Source organism: Oncorhynchus mykiss, chromosome 18 (assembly GCF_057628025.1).
Source record: "Oncorhynchus mykiss isolate SJ-2025 chromosome 18, ASM5762802v1, whole genome shotgun sequence".
Lineage (NCBI taxonomy): Eukaryota > Metazoa > Chordata > Actinopteri > Salmoniformes > Salmonidae > Oncorhynchus > Oncorhynchus mykiss.
The window spans coordinates 13,107,670-13,126,704 of NC_143039.1; the positions used below are offsets into that span (position 1 = coordinate 13,107,670).

Consider the following 19,035-nt stretch of genomic DNA (forward strand, 5'->3'; position numbering starts at 1 on the left):
CAGCTTGTACTCATTGAAATGCATTAGATACACGAATACAACTATACAATATTGCATATAGTATAAGTTTGATTATCTATTTATATACACAATATCATGAAATATATTGATGTAAAATAAATTTTAAAAATCTAATATCTTGTTCTGATATAGACAGAATGTCTGAAAATGACCTGTAATTTCAAATCATTAGTTTACAATATCACAATGGAATTGATTACAATTTATAACCGTCATGCCTCAAAACTGGGAGAAGCTGAACGAAAGAGCAAGTCATTCACCCGACATTTGTTCCTCAGGACGGTAACACAACGACACAATGATAATTGTAAGCATCAATATTTCTGAAAACGTTTCTAATTTGATAAGGTTGTTATATTAATGATCAGTTTCGGTTAATGTCGCAAACTATTATTTTCTCTAGGCTAACATAATAAACTCTGTTTGGATACCTGCATGCTAGCTAGCTAACACTAACTTATTTGCTAGCTAGATAGTAATGCGGGAAAGCAGGGTTAACATATTTGTTGGTTGTAACGGGTAACATGTCTATGGTGGCAATTTCTAAAAACCTTAATTAACCTAAATAAGGACATCTCAATCAATAGTAGCCAATTCGAAACTTTCACAGCCAATATTTAAAGCGGAATCCTGAACCTGGCCTTCTTCCTCACTAGAGTTTGTTCCCCCGCTCCCCATAATCTGTCCTGCCTCAATTCCACTTTCTCCACTTGGTCCAAACTATAATTATGTCCAAGAGCCATAAACTCCCTTGATGGTCTCTTCTGGCTCCATGCCTGTTCCAAACAGTCTGCTCATATACATCCGGGGCCTCTTGCAGCTGCCTGACTGTGTCCATAGTTAGTTCATCTTGCGTTTCTCCAGTTCTCTGCACCATCTGTTGTGCCGTGTAACCTCCAGCTTCTTTGGCTGCTTGGTCTGCCCTGTCGTTGCCTCGTCTCACACTGGTGCCCTCTTTACTGTGCCCTTTACATTTCACGATGGCCACATTCCTTGGCAGCTGTATCGCTTCAATTAGTCGTTGCACTTCCTGTTTGTGTTTTATGGGTTCGTTTGAGCTGGACAGGTAGCCCCTCCTCATCCATTGTGGGCCATCTATATGTGCAATGCCATGTGCTTATGCAGAATCTGTGTAGATGTTCACTCTTTTCCCTTTGCTCAGTTCCAGAGCTCTTCTTAGTGTTCGGAGTTCAGCCAGCTGGGCTGAGGCCTCAGATGGGTCCAATCTCTTTGCTTCTACCACCTCGTGTGTTCCTGTCCCTCCTCCTTGCTTCACCACTGCATATGCTGCTATGTTACCTTCTTCTGGTGTCTGTGACCTGTAACAACAACCGTCCGTAAACAGAGTCTCTGCTGTTCCTTCCAACTGGACATTCGAGGTCCATCCTGACCTTTACTTGTTTTGTTGCCCTTACTTCACAAATGTGCAGTTCTCCGTTTCCCATCCCATCCGTCATGTTGTTTACTTCTGTCACATAGGTGATGTGCTTGGCCGTGATCGTTTTTTGTGATGTTCGACTTCCTCTTGCTCCATAGGGTGAACAGTTTGGAGCCAATAAAGGCGGTCACCCCGTGATCTGTGTTGATTTCCAGAGGATGTCTCATAACGATATGAGCTGTTTTCCCTATTGCCTTAGACAGGGCAGCAATGTGTCTCGCGCAATCAGTTTGGCCACATTCAATGTTGTCCAGTTGTGCACTGTAGTAATGCAGCTTGTTGCCACTCCCTCTGAGCACATATAAGGGACTGCTATGTACAATAGGCTGTCTCTCGGTCATGTCTTCATACCATGCTTCTTCATATATCTCGTCCTTTTCCTTGGAGTAGTTCATTGTAACATGTGGTGGGTCGTCCAGTGGGTAGTAAGCATTCAGTGTTTGTATCTATGGTTTCCACCTCTGGAAAGTACGACAGACACGTGGAGTGTCTGGGTCACAATCCAGGAGCCTGAGCCAGTATACATGTGATTTCTCTTCCGGTTCTTCTGTATCCCCCAAATACAACATTCAGGGAGGGTCAAGCTTTTCGGTCATCAGCATCGGCATTAGTTTGGCTGGAGGAATGTTTGTTACATGCATACCCTGTCCATTGCAGTATATGCTACAGCCAAGTTTAGAGAGTAGGTCCCTTCCCATCAAACCGATGGAACATTCCAGGTTGTATAGGAATTGATGGGTGACTTTCAGGTCATCCCAGTACACATCCAGTGGCACGGTAAATGGCTTTCTCATAATATTTCCCGAGACCCCTGAGAAAGCTTGCGTCTTGGGGGTATGATGCTTGCACAGAAGACCACATGCATCCTGTGTCAATCAACATACTCTGCTGTTTACCCCCAATCATGCAATTTTAACTACTGGTTCCTCACTAGGCGGAAATGTGTAGTTGGTGGTGTTATTTACGTTAACTGGGGTCTCTGGGCAGCTTCATTGATGAGGTCCGGTTTCTTGGCCTAGCCAGGCCATACTTGGGATCAAGCTTGGATTAGGAAGTTGTTGCCCCAGCAGGCATACCGGGACCAGATGGCTGCTGCTGGTAGTATGGCTGTTGAGGCTGGTGACCACCTCCATATCCGCCCCAATTTCCCCGCCCACGTGGTGCCCAGTTACTGCGTCCCCGTGGGGGCCCAGAATATCCCCTGCCCCTTGTTAGGCCTTGTTGATATGCGGGGGTCGTCCACAGTTCCTGGCATAGTGGCCATTTCCTCCACATCTGTAACACATCATAATAATTGTATAATGTTGTATGAAGTGTCCCCCATTGCCACCTGTTCCTCCTTGCTGCTTTCTCACTTCCTTATTCAGTCTATGTTCCTCTTCCATTCTATCTAGAGTTTGCTTCATGCGCCTCAGCTGTAGCTCCTCCCATACTCTCCTTCGTTCTATCTCTTTCTCTCGTGTCTGGGTTAGGCTGTCTTCTGTCCATACCTGACCCCTGTCGTTTACACTTTCTCTGTCCATCTCTGCGCTTCCCGAGCATCCATTCCCATAGCTGCCCTCCATACTGTGTTGTTCGCTTGTGCACTCCCTCCCCTTTTCCTCTCTCTGTATTCTGCTCAGCTCCGTTATCCCATCTCTCAGGGAGCGGGATGCTGTTAGTAGCGCATCAATTTCCGGCCCTCGGTCTTGAGCCAAAGGGACCCAAGCTTGGTCGTGATGCCATTCTGGTCTCTTGTTATAATTGACAGTTGCTGTTACATCCAGTACTGGGGCCATCAACTCCGACCCTTCATAGGGTGGGGGCTCAGGGGCTGTGGGTAGTTGGGCTTGGGTGTGGATGGTGTAGACTCGCTGCACATTTCCCGCAGCTTCTCCAGCATTGTCAACCTAATTTTCTCCTTCAGTTTGGCCTTTTCCATTGCATTTCCATTGCATCTCTTATCTTCCCTTTATTTGGTTCCCCCCCTGCTTCCATTCGGTGCTTGTCTTATGCACTTTCCGTTTGAGCGAGTCTAGGATGCGACCCGGCTCGCCCTCTGCAGGGAGCCCGGTGGGGGAGATGATATAGCCTTCCTCAATCCATTCTTTATACATCGTTTCACCCCGCTGCTTCCATTCCTTGCCTTCTTTACCACCATTCACTTTCAAGGTGGATTTCAATGTTTTCGATACTTTTTCAATAGTTAAGCATTCCATGGTGGGGTGTTGTCGGTTTGTTATCTGCTATACGTTTTTTTGACTTGGTTAGAACACCTCTCCCGTCTTACGTCGACCACACCCGTCGCCTCGTCTCCGTACCTAGTGTATATCTTATCTATTACTCAGTGGCTCAATTAATGTTTAACGTATGTTCAGATGTTGATTATGTAATTCTACAATATTAGTATGGTTCAAACGTCATAATATAAATCTACACACAGAATTTTACGTTAATAGAGTTGAACACTTTTTCCAATAGTCATGCACACCCCCTCAATATTCAATGATATAACTCTGTGCAAACATCTCATCTGCAAGCCCGCGACTTTTTAAACATTCTCACCGGTACCAGCTCCAACTGAAATGACTAATGTACCAGCTCCAACTGAAATAACTAATGTACCAGCTCCAACTGAAATAACTAATGTACCAGCTCCAACTGAAATAACTAATGTACCAGCTCCAACTGAAATAACTAATGTACCAGCTCCAACTGAAATAACTAATGTACCAGCTCCAACTGAAATAACTAATGTACCAGCTCCAACTGAAATAACTAATGTACCAGCTCAAATTATTAATACAACTCAGACATCTCATCTGAAGGTCCCCGACCTCATTCATACCGATATTAGTCCCCGACTGAATATCAAGCGTATTTCATGCACACGATTTGAGTCTCACAAATCGTCATTCACGCCAGTAAGCTTCAATTTACACCATACAAATCTTAATTCACGCCAGTAAGCTTCAATTTACACCATACAAATCGTCATTCACGCCAGTAAACTTCAACGTACACCATACAAATCTTAATTCACGCCAGTAAGCTTCAATTTACACCATATAAACGTAATACACTTAATTCACTGTTACATCAATTCCCACCCTCAGTCATACTTTAAAAATAGGGCATCTCGCCCTTTAAACATTCACACTTGGCATCTCACCTAGTACATTACATTAGTTCGTTATGTCATAGAATATGTGGCCAGTCAACATTGCATTTACCACTGCGGATCTCCAGTGACTTGTTTTTATCAATGTACATTTGTTATAATTTGGTTACTTACGTCAGACAGGTATTCTCACAAAATACATTTGGATAATGCCAATATGCAGAATTTCAGTTATTACAATAGGTATCTGCTTACCTTTTTAGTAGACCGGTCTTTTTGTGAGAAACACCGTCCGACGACAGTATTGGCAATCGGCTGGCACACCAATGTCCAGCGGGGGCCTTTAACCGGATCACGTCGGGTCACCATGTTAGAGTTGCGTTTTTCGAATCCGGTATCAGGAAGAATAAAAGTCAGAATCTGTCATTAATTATCTTTAATTGAATTCAAGCAGTAAATGCATTTTCGTACATACGGGCTCTCTGTCCCACCTGGCAGGGCAAACAGAGAACTGACAGGATGTACGCTAACAGTTGTTCTTATACTGTGATAAACAGTTCCAACCCGTCTGTTGGCCTATCACAGTAGAGGCTGAGCGTGGTTTTAGACTTGCTCAGACTAGTCCGTCGATGTATAGATCCTTACTGTTCTGGTATCGCAGCCTAGTTATAACAGTTGCTCAGTTCCTGCTATTGTGTTGTTCAGTATTTTTCCATCTCAGTTAAACCTCCTCATGATGACCACCCCTCCCTATACCTGATTAACCACAACTTTGTAAGATACAGCAAGTCACACCATGTGCTCAATATTGTCACAAACAAACACAAGGACAAAGCATCTGCCGGGCTGTTATCTACAGTTTTGCAACATGCAGCAGTCTCCGCATGTTGCTCGGTCCTTGACACACACACACACACACACACACACACACACAGACACAGACAACTGCTGTTCAAACAATTCAATCTTACGTGATATAGTAGTGGGTTACAGAGCATAGACAGAAAACCTCACAGGGGTCGTACAGTGGCAAGTCAAATTCAAGGACTTTTTCAGGCACTAATATTTATTTACTTTAAGCCCCGTGTGAAAACCCTGAATTATAGATAAATATAGAAACAACTGAATGTGTCTGAATATTAGTACACATGTAAAGAACTGATAATCATTACATTCAGCTTCAGAACTGTAGAGCAACTGAAATGTTCTCTCTCTGATGAGGCACTACCTGCACTGAAGTCCGTTGATACAGACCTCCTATGGTATCATGGAGGTCCACAAACAAACCTTTAAGGTGCAGGTCTGTCTAATTCTGTACTAAGAAAATAAAACAAGAAATCCCTATTAACTCCTACCACACCCTCCCCTTCCCCCAAAAAACCCTCCCACACCCCCCAATAAACTATATCAATAGATCCCTTTCTGTGTTTGCAAACATTGGGGTCTATATCATGCTGAGACAATCCACCCCCAGGTTATCCAGCTTATCAAAGTAACTACTCAAAGCAAAGGTTGTAAAAGTATACTAGACATTAATAGAATTATAATAGAATAATAGAATAAGCCACTGCAGTTATGACATTGATAAAAGAATGGGCATGTTTCAAGTGTGTGCCGACGGAATATTTTTGGTATTTATTAGGATCCCCATTAGCCGCTGCAAAAGTATCAGAATTGTTTACTTCTCTCATTGCCTTGTCAAACCCAGGCTTGGTCTGCTTCAAAAGCGTTCTCTGAAGTCTCGCGTTGTTACGTGTCTGGGTTTAGAAACTGGTAGTGGGGGAACAGGAAGTTCCGCGCAGGCGCACATCATTCTTCACAATAAAGGAAACGTCAGAATTGTGCAGTCGAGAACTACTTCTGTGTCCGTTTCAAATATATGATTATTGGTATGTAATAGCACGTTATAATATCGAAAGAACATGTCATAACATGCTAGGTAACAAGTACGTCAAGGTATGATCACGTTTGATAAAGGTTTTATGTGTTATTTTTGTGTCAAACCGCGTGAGATAACGTGATGAGGTTTTTACAAGTCACAGTTCGAGACTGTGGGTTAGTTTGAGTGGATGTATATCATTTCGTTAAGGTCATTTCATTAACGATCAATTTGTTGTAGCTTTCTGGGTTCGTTTTACATGTCGTTTTTGGTTTTGTATAAAATTCACGAGCTGGTAAAATGGCGGATCCCACTCGGTCTGCATCAACGCTCTTCAGTGCAGGCAGTGAGGTTACAGCAGAGAGGGACCATTTTACGGTTGCGCTAAATTATTAATGTAATCAGTTTTCTACATGTGTACTAATATTCAGAGACATTCTGTTGTTTCTGTCTATCTATAAATGTTACTATGGTGTGAACGGAAATAATATTGGTTTTTGATTGAAATAATACAGTGAAGACCAGGTTATTCAGGAAAATAGTACATAGTGCTGCCTAAAACATACTACAACCTTGTACTAAATGTTTTTGAGTAATTTATGCATTTATGTGAATTCAGGAAATCTACTATAGATTAAGTGCATTTAGAGTTGTGTAGCCTAATATAAAGTGTATACTTTGTCTAATGTGAACTAATTCATGTTTTGTTGTCAATGCTTAGCAACCAGATCTATTGAAATGAGATCAGTGCTTGACTTGGACAGGAGCTCACCGGAGCTGAGTACCGGCACCTCAAATTTCTACTGTTTGAGCTCCTGTTACTCTTATAGAATATTAGCTCAACAGTATTGTGGAGCTCCCGAACCTAAATATAAACCATATTTTTAGAGAATTAAGAAAGTGCCAGAACTGTCAAGACTAACCTAAGTGTCTGTTTCTCTTTATTACTACAGACCGACTCAGATTAAGTCTGAGGCCGGTAACATCAACAGTGAGGACAAACCCAGCCTGCCTCTCTCCTTCCACACTGAATCCAAACCTACAGTCACTGGGTCCTGATTGTGACAGTGGAGCCCAGTTTACACTGCAGGATCCAGAGATGGCATCAGTGAAGCTGGAAGACTGCAGTCAAACACTGGAGCTGAATGTCAACATTAAAGATGAAGAAGAGGAGGAGGAGATTGGGGAATCTGTTAGTCATGGTAAGAGCAGGTTCTGTCTATCCAAGTGTGTGTACTGGCATAGAGCAGGTTCTGTCTATCCAAGTGTGTGTACTGGCATAGAGCAGGTTCTGTCTATCCAAGTGTGTGTACTGGCATAGAGCAGGTTCTGTCTATCCAAGTGTGTGTACTGGCATAGAGCAGGTTCTGTCTATCCAAGTGTGTGTACTGGCATAGAGCAGGTTCTGTCTATCCAAGTGTGTGTACTGGCATAGAGCAGGTTCTGTCTATCCAAGTGTGTGTACTGGCATAGAGCAGGTTCTGTCTATCCAAGTGTGTGTACTGGCATAGAGCAGTGATGTGGAGACACTTGCAGAAGTTGGCATTTTTATAAACAGATTTCACGCAATTATACATCATTTTAGATGACAGGAGATTTTCACACAATGTTTTTTAATACCTCACAAATGACAGGCTACTTTGACACTGACAAACTTAGAATCCGAGTTCAATAAAAACAACCTTGTCTTGAATCCATCAATAGTCTAGGCCAGGTGTGAGGAGAAACACATGGTACAATATGAGTCCTAAACAAGCTTTCCAGTTTCACTCACTCACCGACCCAAAGCTTATCCCTAACTTGCTTTACTTTGTAAAACAATTCTGTTCTCTCAATAGGCCTATTTGAAAGATAACTTGGTAACACAGAGAGAATAGTATTTTCTTTTCAGCAGGGTCCATTTGCTTTACAACCTGTTTTCCAGTGATTTGTATGAAAAATAAATATTCTTATTAAATACTTTTTTTCTTTACATAGTTGAATGTGCTGACAACAAAATCACACAAAAATTATCAATGGAAATCAAATTTATCAACCCATGGAGGTCTGGATTTGGAGTAACACTCAAAATTAAAGTGGAAAACCACACTACAGGCTGATCCAACTTTGATGTAATGTCCTTAAAACAAGTCAAAATGAGGCTCAGTAGTGTGTGTGGCCTCCACGTGCCTGTATGACCTCCCTACAATGCCTGGGCATGCTCCTGATGAGGTGGTGGATGGTCTCCTGAGGGATCTCCTCCCAGACCTGGACTAAAGCATCCGCCAACTCCTGGACAGTCTGTGGTGTAACGTGGCGTTGGTGGATGGAGCGAGACATGATGTCCCAGATGTGCTCAATTGGATTCAGGTCTGGGGAACGGGCGGGCCAGTCCATAGCATCAATGCCTTCCTCTTGCAGGAACTGCTGACACACTCCAGCCACATGAGGTCTAGCATTGTCCTGCATTAGGAGGAACCCAGGGCCAACCGCACCAGCATATGGTCTCACAAGGGGTCTGAGGATCTCATCTCGGTACCTAATGGCAGTCAGGCTACCTCTGGCGAGCACATGGAGGGCTGTGTGGCCCCCCAAAGAAATGCCACCCCACACCATGACTGACCCACCGCCAAACCGGTCATGCTGGAGGATGTTGCAGGCAGCAGAACGTTCTCCACGGCGTCTCCAGACTGTCACGTCTGTCACGTGCTCAGTGTGAACCTGCTTTCATCTGTGAAGAGCACAGGGCACCAGTGGCGAATTTGCCAATCTTGGTGTTCTCTGGCAAATGAAAAACGTCCTGCACGGTTTTGGGCTGTAAGCACAACCCCCACCTGTTCATGTCGGGCCCTCATACCACCCTCATGGAGTCTGTTTCTGACCGTTTGAGCAGACACATGCACATTTGTGGCCTGCTGGAGGTCATTTTGCAGGGCTCTGGCAGTGCTCCTCCTGCTCCTCCTTGCACAAAGGCGGAGGTAGCGGTCCTGCTGCTGGGTTATTGCCCTCCTACGGCCTCCTCCACATCTCCTGATGTACTGGCCTGTCTCCTGGTAGCGCCTCCATGCTCTGGACACTACGCTGACAGACACAGCAAACCTTCTTGCCACAGCTTGCATTGATGTGCCATCCTGGATGAGCTGCACTACCTGAGCCACTTGTGTGGGTTGTAGACTCCGTCTCATGCTACCACTAGAGTGAAAGCACCACCAGCTTTCAAAAGCACCACCAGCATCCAAAACATCAGCCAGGAAGCATAGGAACTGAGAAGTGGTCTGTGGTCACCACCTGCAGAACCACTCCTTTATTGGGGGTATCTTGCTAATTGCCTATAATTTCCACCTGTTGTCTATTCCATTTGCACAACAGCTTGTGAAATGTATTGTCAATCAGTGTTGCTTCCTAAGTGGACAGTTTGATTTCATAGAAGTGTGATTGACTTGGAGTTACATTGTGTTGTTTAAGTGTTCCCTTTATTTTTTGAGCAGTGTATATTTTTTTTGCAAAGGGTAAAGTCTACAAAACTTGGTCCACTCTGTTCATAACAGCTGTTTCCTGTAGTTCATGATCATCTCCTTTGTTTTGTTGACGTTGAGTGAGAGGTTGTTTTCCTGACACCACACTCCGAGGGCCCTCACTTCCTCCCTATAGGCCGTCTCATCATTGTTGGTAATCAGGCCTACCACTGTAGTGTCGTCTGCAAACTTGATGATTGAGTTGGAAGCATGCATGGCCACGCAGTCATGGGTGAGCAGGGAGTACAGGAGAGGGCTGAGAACGCACCCTTGTGGGGCCCCAGTGTTGAGGATCAGCGGGGTGGAGATGTTGTTTTCTACCCTACCTTCACCACCTGGGGGCGGCCCGTCAGAAAGTCCAGGACCCAGTTGCACAGGGCGGGGTTGAGATCCAGGGTCTCGAGCTTAATGAGTTTGGAGGGTACTATGATGTTAAATGCTGAGCTGTAGTCAATGAACAGCATTCTTACATAGGTATTCCTCTTGTCCAGATGGGTTAGGACAGTCAGTGTGTAGTGTGATGGCGATTGCATCGTCTGTGGACCTATTGGGGCGGTAAGCAAATTGGAGTGGGTCTAGGGTATCAGGTAGGGTGGAGGTGATAGGATCCTTGACTCGTCTCTCAAAGCACTTCATGATGACAGAAGTGAGTGCAATGGGGCAATAGTCATTTAGTTCAGTTACCTAGGCTTTCTTGGGAACAGGAACAATGGTGAACATCTTGAAGAATGTGGGGACAACAGACTGGGATAGGGATTGGTTGAATATGTCCGTAAACACACCAGCCAGCTGGTCTGCGCATGCTCTGATGGATGCCGACTGGACCGGCAGCCTTGCGAGGGTTAACACGTTTAAATGTTTTACTCACATTGGCCACGGAGGAGAGCCCACAGGTTTGGTAACAGGCCGTGTCAGTTGCACTGTATTGTCCTCAAAGCGAACAAAGAGGTTGTTTAGTTTGTCTGGGAGCAAGACGTCCGCGACAGGGCTGGTTTTCTTTTCGTAATCCGTGATTGACTGTAGACCCTGCCACATACGTCTCGTGTTTGAATTGTGACTCAACTTTTTCTCTATACTGACGCTTTTGTTGTTTGATTTCCTTGTGGAGGTAATAGCTGCACTGTTTGTATTCGGTCATGTTTCCGGTCGCCTTGCCATGATTAAAAGCGGTGGTTCGCGCTTTCAGTTTTATGCCAATGCTGCCATTAATCCACGGTTTCTGGTTAGGGAAGGTTTTAATCGTCACAGCGGGTACGACATCTCCAATGCACTTGCTAATAAACTCGCTTACTGAGTCAGCGGATACATTAATGTTGTCTGAGGCTATCCGGAACATATCCCAGTCCACATGATAGAAGCAATCTGATTGGCCAGACCAGTGTTGTATTGACCTGAGCACGGATGTTTCCTGTTTTAGTTTCTGTCTATAGGCTGGGAACAACAAAATTGATTCATGGTCAGATTTGAATGCATCACGGAAGTTCTTGTAGCAATAATCCAGAATATTCAGAGTAAAGAAATCGCCAGAAATGTGATGTTAAAAAGATAACCTTGTGTCCGTTTCTATTTGTTACTAAAGGTATGTAATAGTTTAAACGTGCTATCTAATATCAAAAGAACATGTCATGCCATGTTAGGTAACATCCATTAAAGGATTTTCACTTTTGGTTAAGGTTGGTTATTTCTTTGTGTCATTCCAAGTGAACGTGATGAACTATTTTAAAAGTCACAGCTAGAATCTTTGGGTTTGTCTGAATGGATGTACATCATTTCTTCAAGGTCATTTGAATTAAAAAATCTATTTAGTTGACATTTCTGAGTTTTTTTTTGCATGTTATTGGTTTTGTGTGAAATTACCAAGCTGGTAACATGGCTGGACCCACTCTGTCTGCGTCAACAGACTTCTATATTTATCTGTAAATGTTACTATGGTGTGAACATGAAATACAATTGGTTTTTGATGTGAAATACAGTGAAAACAAGGTTAAAACAAACTAACCTTGTCCTAAATGTTTTTGTCATTTATGCATTTGGGAATTTGGGACATCTGCTTTTGATTAAGTTCACTTACGTTGTGTAGCGTAGCTCATTTTAAAGCAGGTACTTTGTCTAATGTGAATGAATTCATGTTTTGTTGTCAATGCTTAGCTACCTCATCTATTGAAATGAGATGGACAGGAGTTGATTATCGGCACCTCAAATTTATACTGCTTGAGCTCATGTTGCTCTTCTAGAATATTAGCTCAACAGTATTGTGGAGCTCCTGCATCTAAATATAAACAGTACCGGAACCTATTTCAGTCCAAGTCAAGCACTGAATTAGATAATTGATCAAGAAGAAATAATAATATAGACTAACTTTTTTTTGTCTGTTGTCCATTGTTACTACAGGACGACTAGAATTAAGTCTGAAGCCGGTAAATTCAACAGTGACGACAAACCCAGCCTGCCTCTCTCCTTCCACACTGAGTCCAAACCTACAGTCACTGGGTCCTGATTGTGACAGTGGAGCCCAGTTTTCTCTGCAGGATCCAGAGATGGCATCAGTGAAGCTGGAAGACTGCAGTCGAACACTGGAGCTGAATGTCAACATTAAAGGTGAAGAAGAGGAGGAGAAGATTGGGACATCTGTTTCTCATGGTAAGAGCAGGTTGTATCTAACTAAGTTTGTGTTATTCATTCCAACTTCCCGCTGTGCATGAAATGTTGCAGTAGAACTGTTTCAATGAGAAGGTAGATGTTATTTCATGCTAATGACACTTGCATGATTTGACACCAGTATTTCCAGCATTTGTTTTATTCACCGGGCTATCTGGAGTGATCAGAGAGGAGACTAAAGAAGTGAAGTAGACAAACTGCCAGTGTTTTAAAGTTCTATGAAATTAGTCTGTGTAGTTACTAACCCTTGTTATAGTGAGTGGAGGATGACACGCCCCTTTTTAGCTTTCAACTCTTACCCACTTTTAGAATAGTTTTATTCCCCTGTATTGTACAGCCTACTGATATGAATACATGTGTCACCCGGTACAGCCAGAAGAGGACCGGCCACCCCTTTGAGCCTGGTTCTTCCAAGGTTCCTGCTTTCTAGGGAGTTTTTCCAGACCACTATGCTTCTACATCTACATCTGCATTGCTTGCTCTTTAGGGGTTTTAGGCTGGGTTTCTATAAAGCACTTTGTGACAACTGATGATGTAAAAAGGGATTCATAATATACATTTGATTGACATGTATATCACTCCAACTGATTGGTTCTTCTGATGTTGTTCACACAGGAGAACATGTTGAGACATTCTCTACATCCAGAGAACAACAGCAGGAAGATCACAGAGCTAAGAGGTCTCACCACTGCCCACATTGTGAGGAGACTTTCCCAATTCTATCAAAGCTAAAAATACACCTAAAAATACACACAGGAGAGAATCCGTATTCCTGTACTGACTGTGGGAAGAGATTCACAACATCAAGGAATCTGACAGTTCATCAGAGTGTGCACAATGGAGTGAAGCCTTACTCCTGCTCTGACTGTGGGAAGAGTTTTTCTCGAATGGACTTCTTAAAAACACATACACGTAGACATACAGGACTGAAGCCTTACTCCTGCTCTGAATGTGTAAAATTCTTCACAACATCAGCTGAGCTAAAAGTTCACCAGAGAACACACACAGGAGAGAAGCCTTACTCCTGCTCTGACTGTGGAAAGATTTTCTCTCAACTTGGCCCCTTAAAAAGACATGAACGTATACATACAGGAGTGAAGCCTTACTCCTGCTCTGACTGTTTAAAATGCTTCACAACATCAGCTGAGCTAAAAATTCATCAGAGAACACACTCAGGAGAGAAGCCTTACTCTTGCTCTGACTGTGGAAAGACTTTCTCTCAACTTGGCCCCTTAAAAAGACACAAACTTATACACACAGGAGAGAAGCCTTACTCCTGCTCTGACTGTGGAAATTGCTTCACAACATCAGGTCAGCTAGAAGTTCATCAGAGAACACACACAGGAGAGAAACCTTACTCCTGCTCTGACTGTGGAAAGAGTTTCTCTCTATTGTTTAACTTAAAAACACATGAACGTATACATACAGGAGTGAAGCCTTTCTCCTGCTCTCACTGTGTAAAATGCTTCACAACATCAACTGACCTAAAAGTTCACCAGAGAACACACACAGGAGAGAAGCCTTACTCCTGCTCTGACTGTGGAAAGAGTTTCTCTCAACTGGGCACTTTAAAACAACATGAACGTATACACACAGGAGAGAAGCCTTACTCTTGCTCTGACTGTGGAAAGAGTTTCTCTCAACTGGGCCCCTTAAAAAGCCATGAACTTATACATACAGGAGTGAAGCCTTTCTCCTGCTCTGACTGTTTAAAATGCTTCACAACATCAGCTGAGCTAAAAGTTCACCAGAGAACACACACAGGAGAGAAGCCTTACTCCTGCTCTGACTGTGGAAAAAGTTTCTCTCAACTGATTCTCTTAAAAAGACATGGACGTATACATACAAGAGTGAAGCCTTACTCCTGCTCTGATTGTGTAAAATGCTTCACAACATCAGGTCAGCTAAAAGTTCATCAGAGAACACACACAGGAGAGAAGCCTTACTCCTGCTCTGACTGTGGAAAGAGTTTCTCTCTACTGTGCAACTTAAAAACACATGAACGTGTACATACAGGAGAGAAGCCTTACTCCTGCTCTGACTGTGGAAAGAGTTTCTCTCTACTGTGCAACTTAAAAACGCATGAACGTATACATACAGGAGTTATTCTTCACCGCTGATCTGACTCTAGAAACTGTTTTAAAACAACAGCTGAGCTAAAAGGTCATCAGAGACACACAGGAGAGGAACCTGACTTCTGCTCTTAATATGTCAAGAGTAACTCAAGTAAAAGTGAAAGTCACCAAGTAGAATACCACTTGAGTAAAAGTATTTGGTTTTAAATATACTTAAGTATCAAAACTAAAAGTATGAATCATTTCAAATTCCTTAAATGAATAACCTCTAACCTCCTAAAACAGGACAGTTGCTAATGTGACTATAATGACATTGTATTCAACAGCTAACTTTCTGGGACATAGACATGTCTTTTATATGGGCAGAAAGATTAACAAAAATTTAAGCAAACTTCAGTGTCGAATTAACAGTAGCTATTACAGTGAAAAAATACCATGCTAGTGTTTGAGTAAAGGGTAAAACAACAACTTATCACTGCAACTGGTTTGATACATTCAAACCAGTTGATTTGTCATCCTTAGGGTCCCAGAGATAAAATGTAGCATAGTTTCGTTTGATAAAATCTATTTTTATGTTAAATGTAGGAACTGGGTTCTACATTTTTGAACCCCTGTTGTCTCTGGCTCCACACCCACCCCGCCTGGCCATCTAGATGTGTGAAAGTTAGTGAATAAGCTAATGATCCATCATGTATAAAATTCCTGGCAGTGTGTAAACTTAAATGTTTTATTACCATAGAGTTTTTGTATGTTCTCTATAGTTTTGTACTTAAATGTATCAATTGACCAATTCAGGACATTTGGGGAAACTCCTGGCAGACTTGATACAGTCCAGTAATGTAATTCTTCACTGGATCAGTCAAACTTTTCACACACTGCTGCCATCTGGTAGCCAAAATCTAAATTACACCTAGACTCCTTTCTGAAAGTATGGCCTTTCTTGCATTTCAAAGTTAATGAAAAAAAGTTTTTGTTTGTATGATTTTTACCAGATCTAATGTGTTATTCTCCTACATGAATTTCACATTTCCACACACTTCAAATTGTTTCATTTCAAAAGATAAATAATATGCATGTCTTTGCTTCAGGTGCTGAGCTACAGGCAGTTAGATTTGGGTATGTCATTTTAGGTGGAAATGTAAAGAAAAAAAAGGGTACAATCCTTAAGAGGTTTTTAGCGAACTAGTGAGTCTGCCAGATCAGAGGCAGTAGGGATGATATCTTGATAAGTGTGGGAATTTGACAATTTTCTGTCCTGGTAATCATATAAAATGTAACTAGTACTTTTGGGTGTCTGGGAAAATATATGGAGTAAAAAGTCAAATTTGGGCGGGGGAATTTGGTGAAATAAAAGTAAAAATTTAAAAAAATATAAATAGTTAATTACAGATACACCAAAACTTAAGTAAAAGTGATTTAAATAACCACTTAAGTACTTTACACCACTGCATGCATCCACTCCGTGTGTCAGCATTGCAGGCTGGTGGTGTGTTGGTTAGGGTGTGTTTTCAGGGCCCCTTGATAAAAGTTGAGCAATGTTTGAATGCTACAGGATACCTAAACATCATTGGCAATCAGGTGCATCCCTTCATGGCAGCAGTTTATCCCTCCCACAAGGCTTGTCCAGGAATGGTTCCAATAACATTACACTGAATTCACTGTAATTGTGCATCTGTGGGAGGAGATGGAACGAGCTATTCAGAGTAGATCCACTCCCAGCCAACTTGACACAATTGTAGGAAGCATTGGAGTCCACATGGGCCAGCATCCCTGTGTTCTGAGGACAAAGGGGGTGCAACTCAATATTAGGAAGGTGTTCCTAATGTTTTGGACACTCAGTGTATATCAGATAAAGATGGTCTGATGATCAGTTTTCAGCATTCGTTTGGGTAGATTATTTTACATTACTAAACAACTTTTATTTAATGATAAACAGGCTATGAATCGAATACTTGTGTTTATTAAACTGTATCTTAATACTAGATTCATTATTGTAGTCATTGATGATGAATGTATTTGAATAACTGTGTTGAAGTTAATTGATCTGGCAGGGAGCCAGCGGTTAAGAGTGTTGGGCCAGTAACTGAAAGGTCGCTGGTTTGAATCCAGAGCCGACTACGTGAATAATCTGTCATTGTGCCCTTGAGCAAGGCAATTAACCCTTATTTGTCCTGTAAGTCGCTCTGGATAAGAACATCTGCTAAATGACACAAATATAATGAAAAATGTTTGTACATGAATATATGCTGGGCAACCACTTTTTTCTCTTAAATAAAATAAACTGTTTGAAGTGAAATACTGTATATACAATACACAACATTACCACTTGATTACCCTGGCCAGAGGGACAGGGACTTTGCAGCTGCTGTTGTTAGTGCAATATAGCATGTCAGCTCGCTAATGATTAGGTGTACAGGCTGCTATGTGATGTGGATGTGATGTGATGTGTTATCAGGCTAAATGACTACCAGAGGGAAGTGGAGAGCGCGTCTTGATCTTTGTGAGTTGTGCCCGGCCCGGCCGACATGGTCAAGAGAGGCAATGGACAGGCAGCAGTACTCCGATGTGAAGAACTGTACTAAAATGTACGATTGTAGTACAATGAAAAAAATATAGCATGGTATTTTTGTGGAATGGTAGTGACCAAAAAACATGTTTTCCATTGTACTAGACCTAGAAACAAAACTGCCAGATGTGTCATAATAGCCTGGAAGTAAAGCTGCACTGGGAGACACATTTTAAATGGAATACATTGAAAACATTCAGCAGGGTGAAACAATCACAGTAAAACATGATTTAAATGTATTGTTGGAAGGGCTGTGGTCACCAGTCATGTAATACATTAAATATATACATCAGATGGTATTGGGGAGCTATTTCATAGGGTTTTCATGGGTACATTATTTACCCATTTCAATCTTATACCAACCAACCCTATGCTTGGTGTGACTGTTATGGACAGAGCAGACCTTCTGATATGCCCTTAAATATTGTAATATGCAACCTGGAATTAACATGTAAGAGGACCAGTGCTTATACAGTGAATCACATCTGTGCTGTTTGAGAGAGATGTTAGACTACATTGTATCGTTGTTTCCTCTTCTGTGGGCACTGGTGGGGAACAACATTTCAATTCACATAGACAATGAGTCCTTCAAGTTTAGCACTATGTCCACACGTTTGAATTCTCTGATGATGATGATGGTGAAGGTGAAGATTGAATTTACAATATAGAATGGAGGTTGGCAACTAGGCTTGGCCTCCAGTCAATTTGTTGCTGGGCTTGTAGCTAGTCTGCGGGCCAGAACATAATTTACCTATTAACAAATAGCCTATCGCTGCCCAATTCATAGTCCTACCGTCTAGGCTACACTACACATTTAACACGTGGTTAGTGGGCTAATCAATTCAATGACCATAACATAATGTTGATCTGATTACAGTGGTAAAATCACCTTTGTCTAAATTAATAGGCCTAGCATGTACATACTTTTATTTTTTCCTTGCAAGTCTTCTGCTTAAGTCGGTAGTCGAAGTTTAAGCCCCTTCATTGATCAACAGCACTCAACATTAATGACAGATTTGAGTTATCCATTTTGAGGAAGTGGCGATAGAGCCTTTTTCAGTACTCGACACACTGAAGTTACTCACAGAGGTGTGCGACTCTTGGCAGCAGTCGTCTAGATGTACGTTTTTATTACTTGCAAACAAATAACTTTGGGTTTATATACGCTTACAATGTTGTTTTTATTCTTTCTTGAACAGTCGCTAAGATTACAGAATACTCATTGATAAAGGCTATAGCAAAAAAAACATTTTACTGGTTAAAGTGTTTAAGTATAATGCAGTTGATTTGTGATGACAAACATTTTATGAAGCAGAACATTCATACAAACCTTAAAATCCAATTATAATTTGTGAACAGAGAAAGGGTTCTATGGCGTCTCAAAATGGACAAACAGTGCTACTGCCACTTTTTCTCATTTTTCAAGCGAAGGTCTTTTAAGGGAGTATGCGAGCACACATTAGGTTCGTCTAGCCTTCTTAAGAGATGACAAAAGCACTTTTATAAAATAAATTAATATAGCACATGCTTAGAGCAAATGCATCTCTAACGGAACTCTAATTAAAGGGATAGTTCAATCAAATTACAAATGTACCTTGGTTTCCTCACCCTATAAACAATCCAAATAATGTGCACTTCAGCAGTGAAGTTCTCAAGATGGAGGACTTTCAGTACAGCAGTGTTCCCCAATCCTGGTCCCAACAGGTATGTTTGTTTTTGCTGCGCTCACATACCTTATTCAGTTCAAAGGCTTGAGTTGTTTAGTTGAATCCAGTGTGTGAGTGTTAGGGGCAAAAACAAACAA

General features: G+C 42.1%; 1 protein-coding gene across 1 annotated transcript; it reads left to right on the forward strand.

The window, feature by feature from the left end:
* Positions 1-6,350: 6,350 nt before the first annotated feature.
* Positions 6,351-16,961, forward strand: LOC149975399 (uncharacterized). The gene is made up of 4 exons (XM_036981874.2): positions 6,351-6,448; positions 7,392-7,640; positions 12,324-12,572; positions 13,206-16,961. Exons 1-4 carry the CDS (start codon positions 6,439-6,441, stop codon positions 14,708-14,710), a joined length of 2,013 nt encoding a protein of 670 aa, XP_036837769.2. The 5' UTR covers positions 6,351-6,438; the 3' UTR covers positions 14,711-16,961.
* The last annotated feature ends 2,074 nt before the right edge of the window (positions 16,962-19,035 follow it).